Source organism: Poecilia latipinna, unplaced genomic scaffold, assembly GCF_001443285.1.
Source record: "Poecilia latipinna isolate Pla-1442-1.1 unplaced genomic scaffold, P_latipinna-1.0 Scaffold748, whole genome shotgun sequence".
Lineage (NCBI taxonomy): Eukaryota > Metazoa > Chordata > Actinopteri > Cyprinodontiformes > Poeciliidae > Poecilia > Poecilia latipinna.
Genome location: NW_015113364.1, coordinates 150,033 through 160,071, shown reverse-complemented (window position 1 = coordinate 160,071; position 10,039 = coordinate 150,033). Strand labels below are relative to the sequence as shown.

Genomic DNA, 10,039 nt, shown 5'->3' with positions numbered 1-10,039 from the left:
CTGGCCAGTAATTTAAATTTGCCAGTTTTAACAATCAGGGCAAAAAGTTTGGACACCACTCATGTAGTGGAATGGTTAGCTTGGGTTGTCCTTAGCATCATGGTCTACCATAATTTATTTTTTAAGGTTTTTTTTATTGGCTCTAGTGGCCTTTATTTGATAGTGAATTGACAGGAAAGAAGGTAATGAGAGAAGGAAGAAGACATGCAGCAAAGGTCGCCAGGCCTGCGCCACCACAGCGCCCCCTACCACCATACTTTGCTTGGCAAAATATAATAAGGTTTAGAGATATGAATATGCTATATTTCACAGCAACTATTTTTTTTAGTTCAAAATTTTAAAACAACCAGCATCCTGCTTCTCTCCACCAAGGGTTACCTAGAGTTCAACGATACATGAAAAATTTAACCAGTTCTAAAGAACAACTTGCAACCTACCATTCATTTTTACTGGGCACCTCATGTATCCAGGCAACCGGGTTTTCTCCCACAAAGCCCATGTCGTCGTGGGAACTGGAGGACGACAGGTCAGACAGGTGGGCAGGAAGCAGGGGCGGCCTGTCGTCCTCAATCATCACCGTGTCGTCTTGTGGCATGTTCACAGTTGGAGAGAGCTGGTAGACGCCTGCAAAATAAACAGAAGCGGGAGGCATTTACATAAGTTTCTTCAAAAGTATGACTTTCAAACTTTTAAAACTCCATCAATATTCAATTCCATACAGTCAGGGAGGCCTGATAGCACAATATCTGACAAATATGTGATCATACTGAAGCAACTTCAGACTCTGCTTCCTTCAAAGACGCTGTGTGATAAACATAATAATATCTTGCTTCACAAATTGCTAAGATAAAGCATCCAGCCAACAGATAACTTCAGACAAGGACAGCAACACTGTGTGACTGCACAATGAACATTTCCTATAAGACCGTTTCAAGGACGCTGGCGTAAAAAAGGTTAAAACGAGTGCTAATCAAGGGAACGCTGGCAATCCGAAGCACACAGGAAACTGGAACATCCATCCATCCATCCATCCATTTTCTGAACACCCTTGTCCCTCGAAACTGGAACATATTTCTAAAAAGAGGCAGATTGTTTATCAGAAAATAATTTTGATTCTCAAGAAAAGCAAAGACACACAGAGAAACGGGTCGGAAGCTAAACAATTCAGTTTTTTTTTTTCTTTTTCTGACCACTAAACACACCATACTGAAACAACAACACACAAATAACATGCAAGCAAAAACTCTTCTTGGTGTTGCTGCTGTAAAGACTTAGCCACTAGAGCCAGATTAATTCTTTAAAAAAAGTGATTTTTTTTCATTCCATTGAAATATAGATGAAGAACATTTTCTTTTCAATGCTACCTGTGCTAACAAGGCTAATTTCAGATGCATACTTCTGAAATGACTTTCTTTTCCATTGTACCACAGCGACATGATGTCACCTCTATAAATTATTAATGACTACTTACAGCAGAAAAACTAGACAAAAAAAAAAAAAAGAATGTCGTTTTCATGTAGTCATTTTAGTTCTTCAAATCAAATCAGAATTGGCTCAAATTGATCCTGACAGGTCAAAGTTTTCCCAACGACAAAGACTGGGAACTGGCAACAAATTACTCTCTTGGGTATCTGAGGAATACAAACGTTCTGGGTTGTTTTTCATCCGTCTCTGTCTCATAACCCTGTTAATGAGCTGACCGATACAAAGACAAACACATTCTGACTGTATTCAAGTACACCTGCCAAATAGCAGCCAGCAACTGACAATGTCATAAAAAGGACATTATGAGTTATAAGAGGAGCTTAAAAGACCTGCCATCCAGAATCAAGTCTACTATTCCTACAGACTAAACTTTTTTGACACAAGTAGCTTCAGCCATTTTCAAGGACGAACGCCGAGGAGAGCCTCCCTGATCTGTATTCTGTCCCTCCCGACCCTCCCTGCTGAGGACATCCACAATTGCTCCTTTGCTGCTCCTCAGGAATCAAAGTCAATGGGGAATGTTCTGCCACTCGGCACCAAGGGCAGCGGAGGAGCCGCTCAGCTGCATGAGAAGTGGAATTACAACGCTCGGTCGGACGATTCACTCAGGCTATGACACACGCATCAGCCCAAAGTCAAGACCCATTACCAGATCACCTGCTGGCCATTAAAGGGAAGGCTTTTCAGAACTTCCTGTGGCCTTTGCTTATGTTTCCATTATGAAACGGAGTCATTTTCCCAAATCTAATAGCTTAGGAACAATTGTGCTTAATCACTAACAGCAGACAACAATATTTACCCTGGCGTGATTCCAATGAGAGAGTTCTTAATTTGACGGGGGTGGGGGCAAGACATGCACATGATGAATGAACATGGCGGAGGAAAGTCTGAACAGCAATCAGTGCAGCAGTGAAATGTATAGCTGAGTATAAGGATTCGCTCAAGCAAAACAAAGAGGAGGAGAAAACCATGGACGGAAAACAAACGTCACGTATACCGTATGTGAAAAAAAAGAATAAAACGTGGAGTAATTAGTCATTTGTCATAGATATGAGGGCTCTGATGATCAATGTATCTTAGATGCATGATCTACGACAAAGAAAAAGACTTTGACGTAAACACTCAAGACTCTGCTATTTACCCAGAGTCTTGGGTAAACATAGAAAACAGAAGACAGAAGTTACATTTATTGCATCATTGTAAGTGAAAAAAGAAGTGATATCATTAATTCAGAGTCGCTACGACAAGGCTAAATTTCTCACTTATGCTGTGCCAACGAAAAGTTAAAACTGTGGTTGGGAATCTGTTGATAATTAATTGCTAATTATCAGAGACGTTACTAAAGTCCGCAGTTCCTCTACTAATGTGAGAATCAGTTCTGGAAGAAGTAGCCAAGTATTAGACACAAAAATTTACTACAATATTTTTCTGTTTGCTTCATGAAGTGCAGCGAATGACAGGTATGGTAACTTGACAACTTGTGTGGTTCATCCAACCATACAGGTCCAACTGGAGTTACATGCAACAACATCTCTAATAATCATTAAGCCAGGAGCTTTACAGTCCATACTGTAAGTCATGCAGATATATTGGGGGAAAAGTGAAATGTCTCTGTTTTATAGAATGGAACTTTCGTCACTTAGTTCCATATTTAGAAATCTTCAGCTTCTCTCTGCGTCGCTCTTTACAGTCACTTAATTTGACTGGAAATGTAAATACTTAGTTACAATTTTTGCATCTCATTCATCAAAATGAATGAACTGAAGTTCCAGCCTTGCTCAAAACAGAGAGCAAACATCCTAGTGCATTAACAAGAGGAGCAAAAGGCAGAATTTTTGAAGAGTGAAGCAATACGACTGAATCCAAAATTATGAATACCTCTGGCAGATTTGTTTAAAATAATATCTTCATTAACATGTTTATTCTGACTGGGTGCAACATAAATGTTCTGGAGTCACACAGAACATTTATACAGCCAACTTTAATTCTAATAAGGGTTTAATAATTTTAATGAACTTGAAATCAAATGGGTTGGATTGTTGCAATGTTATAAAGGTGTAAAGTAAATAACTTTTACTATTTAATGATGACAGGAAAAATATACAGTATTTATCTGTACTCATTTCACATTGAGTTATCTTTCGAGACACCTGTCTCATTTCCTATCAGACAACAACAAAATGAAATTAAATTAAATGAATTTTAGATCCAACTGCATGTTGAGTCAGATTATGTTAGGAAACATGGCTGTCCTGCGGGAACTCCTGTTGAAATAAAATATCTAAAGAAAAACCGAGATGGCTTTCTCTCCAACGTAAGAAAATGAAATGGAAAACAATCGTAATGCTAACATATACCGCAGGTTATTGATTGCATTAATTCACTACAAGTTAAAGCATCAAATATTTAAGCGTGTTCAATTCAGTTACATTTCAAATATTAAATAACTAACCCCAAAGGAAAATTAAATGCACTTATAACTCATTTATCCAGCGGCTGTAACAGGGCCACTTCAAGAAGCTGCTGACAAATTTAGCTGCATGGTACTGAACTAAAATAAGAAACAAAGGGCGAATGCCTCCTCTTAAATAATTCAGATATGTAAGAGGGACAAAAAAATAATTTGGTCAGTACATCCCTCGTTGCTAAGTTTAGGTGTCTCATTATTGCACTGAAAATGTCATGGCTCCAACCTGGAGTAACGCAGCAGTTTGTGCCGTCATACAAAAGGTTGTATTTTTTTTGTTTTGTCACTTACACGCCCAAGAATGTAGCATTCGCTTGTGTTCACACAATGTCCTCTTCAGGACAATACAGTACAAATAATCACCTCGTATTCTTTCATGACGGCCTGGCTCTTGGCAAAGGACAGCTTTAATTGGAAGCTGGGAGCTTCATAAAAATTCCCAGCCAGGAACACTTGACACAAGACGCCGAAGTGCAGATGAAGCATTGTTAAACCCGTTCACTTTTGCACACACGCACACACGTGTTAAGCGGCTATTGGAAAGCCGCAGTCGGGCCGGCGGTGATGCTCGGAAAGGTGAAAATAATTAGAGAAACCGGAGCACTTTGTGTTCTGCAGTTGTCGGCATAATGAGCCAAAGCAGCCAACCCGCAAAACCGACGCTCCTTATCCTCGTTGCACTTGATGCCACCGTGACTGTGTAACCGGGGGAAATGAAGCAAGGCGCGCAAAGGTCGAACAATCCAAACGGCACGGAGATCTGTGGGGACAGGCTCTTGAGTTCATAAAAACCTGGGCTGAACAGGAAGCAGCACTGCGGTTCAAATCAAGCCACCGAGTAGGTAGTTTTACCACCACTGACCTTTACCAGCTGCTCACAGCCTCAGCGGTGAGAACGGCAGATCCGATCTAGAGGTTTTCGCATCCATCAGCCATCCAGATGTACATTTGCAGCTGTTTGTTATGGGAAAATGTTCTTTTCTAACTTTTCTTATTGGTATAATGACTTAATAGAGGACTGATTTATTTAATGTGCATGGAATGTTGTACCAGCTGTTCATAAACTTCATAAAAGTTGACTCTCGTGATTATTGTGGGGTTGTTTTAGTTTTTTTTTTTTTTTCATTCCAAGCTGTTCCTTATCTAAAAGCACCAGAGCAAAAATAACCTCAAAAACCTGAGCGCTGTGAAAGCAATTATTGTTTTCTACCCGACCCCAGAACTCTTATATTGGCTGAAAAATAGAATAATGCTGTTATTTAGCTTTTTATGACCTCAACAATCCTGATTAAAAAAAAAAAAAAAAACAGAAAATACACAAGAACCTTTTCTGCAATTTTTTTTTTTTTTTTTTTTTGCGGAAAAAACAGAGAGGAAAAGCATGAATATTATGAAGCTATTGGGAATAATCAGCACAATTTTAACATGAGTTCACATGGGAATAAATATTACCAATTATGATAAATAGTCCACAGAAAACTGGTCCTCTCACAAAGAGGGTTATTCAGTGTTTCTGCACAGAAGGCTGTGTTTGGCAGGAGATTTCCCCGGTAACATGACCGTGTCGCTGCGACCTGATGGTCTCACCACTTATGAGCCACCTCGTCCCGAGGCAGATAAACACCACCGGCCGCCTTATTCCAGTTAGCGACCTGCTAAAAAAAACACGGAGCAGAAGTTGTGCCAAGTAGCAGTAATGTAATAAGTAAGCCGAAATGTTAGAGCTTAACAGAATTACAGTTAACAGCTGAAACACATTAAAGTCAATTCGATTATGGCGATCATTAATTACAGTGTTGGAACACAGAATTTCATTGGGATTGTGCCTCAGAGAAAACTAGTTAAAAAAAAAATCAATAAACTATCTAATAATCAGAGATACAGTAGGTTTTACTTTTTATGTTCTAACCTTAAAAATATTCCGCACCCTTTGAACTTTATCGCAAACCAACATTTGTAATGATGAAGTGGACAATCAGATCATAGGTGTTTTATTATTTCATGCTGTTTATACTAATGTTCTCTTTCTGACAATGTCACAAAACTGCTGGATGTAAAACAAGGCAGAGCTAAACTCCAGTTGGTATAGACTGTGGTGTTTTTCAGTTTTCAGTCTGTGGTATAAGGGGCTAAATGCAAATACATGGCTCACTGTTCAGATTTTCATTTGTAATAAAAATTAAAACCAGTTAATGAATGTCTTCCATTGACTTTACAACTGTACCCTAGTTTGTGTTGGCTTTTAAAAGGGCAGTATAATGTATTCTCCAAGCACAAAGTGCCATTTTGTAGCACAGTCAAGTATCCATGTTAACTTCAGTTGCTATAAAAAAAAGCTGTCTATATAAATATATCAAATATGACTTAAAATAATTTCGACTTTGTAATTAAACCCCTTGAAGTTGGGCCTCTGTCTTTTAAAAAAAAAAAACAGGCTCTTTCATCACAGCATTGCTCCACTATTAACCCTTTAACAACGTTTTTATCAGCAATTCACTGAGAAGGAGCTTCTACTATGAGCTCAGCAGATACACAGTTCCAACAGGTGTTTGCTAATTGCTGCTGGCTAGTCTGAAGGAGCTGAGTGGGGGAGGGCTGTTCTGAGGGCGGAGGTTCGGAGACTTGAAAACTGCATCTCGGAGGAGAAGCTTCGTCTCAAAGACGGCGCCCGGTCCACCCAGGTGTTTTGCACATCTGAATGGTTGCCACGGAGATTAAAGGATTTCTCAAACATGCATGAAAGAATTAAGTTGACACTCCAGGTTTGCTTTTGATGAGGGAACCATATTATAAGATGATGTCAAACTCAAAAAAGTCAATTTTACATCATACTGCCCCTTTAAATGAACACCCACTGAAAGACATTCACGTTTGTGGTTGACAAAATGTGAAAAAATGTCATCTTAATTGTTGAAATTTGGGAAATAGAAGATAACTGGTTCCAAGATCCTGTGTAAGTGCACCCCTTACACAGGATCTTATACTACTGAAGCAGTGATGTTCTTCCTCCCTCATCCACAGACTGATGAGCTCTTAGACCTACAGTGCCACCTGGCTGCATTCATCCCCACAGACCAGCGCCTGACTCCTCTCTCTCTGTCTGTCTGTCTGCTGACCAGGCTTTGCCCCTTCGAACACTGAACTGCAAGGTGAGAGGATACACTAATAGCCCCACACAATCTCCCTTCTCCTTTATGATTTCTCCTCTGTGTTCTCTCGTGTCCTCCTTCCCTCTCTGACACTTTGGCCTATTGATTTGACTGGAGGAGAGATCATTAGTTGATCCCTGCTGCCGTGGCTTTAAAACCCATACATGGACTGCAGCAGGTAATCACTTTAAGTACACACCGGTGAAAACCAATGTCTTTATGCACACCGGGGGGAACGTCTGGGCCATTTTTCCGGCAGGTTTCCACCATGTTACAGGACCCATCCCCACATCAGCACAATTGATCTGGACATTTAGTAAAATGGGCTTGGATGACAAAAGCTTACTTCTGCAAGAAAGACATATTTAAGATGCATGGAGTTAATTAGTGATTACTTACTGCAAGCTTGGAAAAAGTGAGCACAGGTTTTATTATGAATCGCTTCACTGTGAAAATGTGAAGATTTTATCGCTCCACCTTCTAAAATGACTCACCGCATCTTATTTAACCAAACCCCTTTGGACAGAGTGTTCAGGTAATCATGACAGATTGTTCCAGTAAAGCTTTGAAAACGGTAAAGGTCTGGGATACTGTCATTTTCATGACTGTCACATTTCTTCATGGGATCAGGGGGGATCACCCTTAGATATTCTGGACACAAAGTTAAGAAAGGTCATGCTTCCTCACACAGCAGCCTACACGTTGTAAAAAAAAAAGAAAAAAAAAAGCCATAAATCCGGATAGAAGAGGACAGAAGGGTCAGAGCAATATCTCCTGGAGAGCAACTGGAACAAGTTAAACGTCTGAGTTATCTGTACATTGGCATGAAAAGGAATAGATGTTGGTGGAAATGTACAGTCATATTTATTAAAATTAGAATGTTCATTCCAGTGAGGCTTACTTGTCAAGGTTTTTTGTCTCCATACATCAGTCAGGTTACATTTGATGGGCAACAATCTGATAACTCACTAATAAATAAGATAAAATAGAATGGTCCCAACACTAATCCTTGTAGCACACCATCAAAAAATGCACCATATAGAAGCATTACCACAATGTCCTCACAGCAGCGTTCCTCACTGTGGAGCTCGTTGTGTGTACAGTTAATGTCAGCATCAGTGAGGTATTAAAATCATGTCATGAGAAGCGCAGATGTATAAGAGTGGATTAAAGGGAAATTGTACATTGTTTTCCCTCCAACAGCTCACTATTCTCTTAGGTTGCAAGAGAGAAAAAGAGAGAAAGTAAGGCCCAAAAAAATAACAGGAAAACTGAATTTTTAGCTCCAAGTTGCTGTTTTATCCTTTCGAGTTTTCAGCTTGTGTGTGTCATAAAATAAGCGAGATCTGGAAATGTGGAAGATAAAAGTTGGGAGGCTAAGAGTTGAAGTCAAAAAGCTAACTGTACAAACCAAGGCATGAAGATGCTGCTCCGTAATCATGTTATCACCCAGGTGTGAAATGCATCATTTTTGGTATATGCGTATGAGAGACTATTACCTCAATACAAAAGTTAGTAATTTCTTGAAAACATGGCCTTTCGTGTGGCCTTTTTAGAGAATAAAAACATAATTTTGGTTGTTATAAAGAAATCACCATAAATCCCTGGTGTGTCGATTAAAATCAATGATTATTATTATAATGATTGATCACAGCAGAAATAATAAGAAAAATTTTTACTTTTATGAACTAAAAAGTTTACAATATTTCTGACTGTTTCCTACCTTTTTTTTTTCTTTTTTTTTTTTTTTTGGCTACACTGACTGCAGGGTTTTGCACCTTAAGCTCTACAGTACACATTACAACAAACATTTTCTCTTTTTTTTTCACAGTCAAACAAGTCCAGCTCTGTGGTTCCGAAACTCTGGTCCAAATCTACGTGTTACTAAGGCACCGATACTTGGTGTGAATCTGCTCAGGATCCAACACATAACGCTTCAGCCCACAAGTCCCAATTTTCACCCCAGCATGTGAAACCCACACCTAGCGACGCTTTTCTATTACAGACAACCCAAGTGAAGCCGTGTGTGATCCAAATGACCTTGAAGTAAAAATCTTATGTTTAACATATCCTTTCCCTGGAAATGTTTTTTTTTTTTTTTTTACCCTAAATCTCGATGTAATTTCCCCTTTTGAGGGGAAAATGAACTTTATTGACATATTCTTCTTCAATTCGCCATCAGAGGTCATATTGGAGGAGAAGGCATCGAGAGCGATTAAAACAAAATGGAATATTGTATAATAAACTACTGCACATGGTGTACAAATGCGTAATGCAAGCACATGTGAAGCTGAAGCTGTCAGTAACTTGGAACACCAGACCGTAAGAGGCAACTCCCACAGTTCAAGGAAAATTATTATTACAGTCAATACGACGCCACCGTAACAGCTTAAAAGCAAATGTCACTTAATCAATATCTATAGTGTCGCCATGGTAATCACGATTCCCATATTTAACCCAGTTGCACAATTACAAAGAAAGAACTGTTCTCCAAAAAAAAGAAAGAAAGAAAGAAAGAAAGTCAAACACTGTATGTGAAATGTTGGAACATTCACAGCAGAGCGCTGCGTCTTTTAGCTGACTTTACAGCACAGAGACTACTCACGGCTGGGCAGGAACAAGTTCACATTCTCTCTGTATTGATTTGCCGCCAACTCCGATAACTCACGATTAAAGCCAGGTCTTAATTTTTCAGCATCAAAACCTTTCCATTTCATTTAGCTCTGAGTCTCGGTTCATTTATGGAAGCAGAAGCTGCGTAATGGAGTTGAGCGAAAAAGGAAAAAAAAAAACACCTGATTTGATTAGGGGGCTCCTCTCTCTTTGGCCTTCCTGAAAACCAAAAAAAAAAAAAAAAAAAAAAAAAAAAACCCCCTTTGTTTGGAAAACAATAATGTTTTACTGACCAAAAGAAGGCAGAGGTTTTGTATTTTATTGC

General features: G+C 39.2%; 1 protein-coding gene across 1 annotated transcript in view; it reads right to left on the bottom strand.

Annotated features, from left to right (window-relative positions):
- Positions 1-10,039, bottom strand: part of LOC106955576 (partitioning defective 3 homolog) — a gene marked incomplete at its 5' end in the record, with an annotated part of 185,235 nt that overhangs the window by 73,087 nt on the left and 102,109 nt on the right. Inside the window, one exon of the mRNA XM_015045839.1 lies at positions 438-624. Within this exon, the coding sequence (XP_014901325.1) occupies positions 438-624 (187 nt within the window). The remainder of the gene's footprint in view (positions 1-437; positions 625-10,039) is intronic.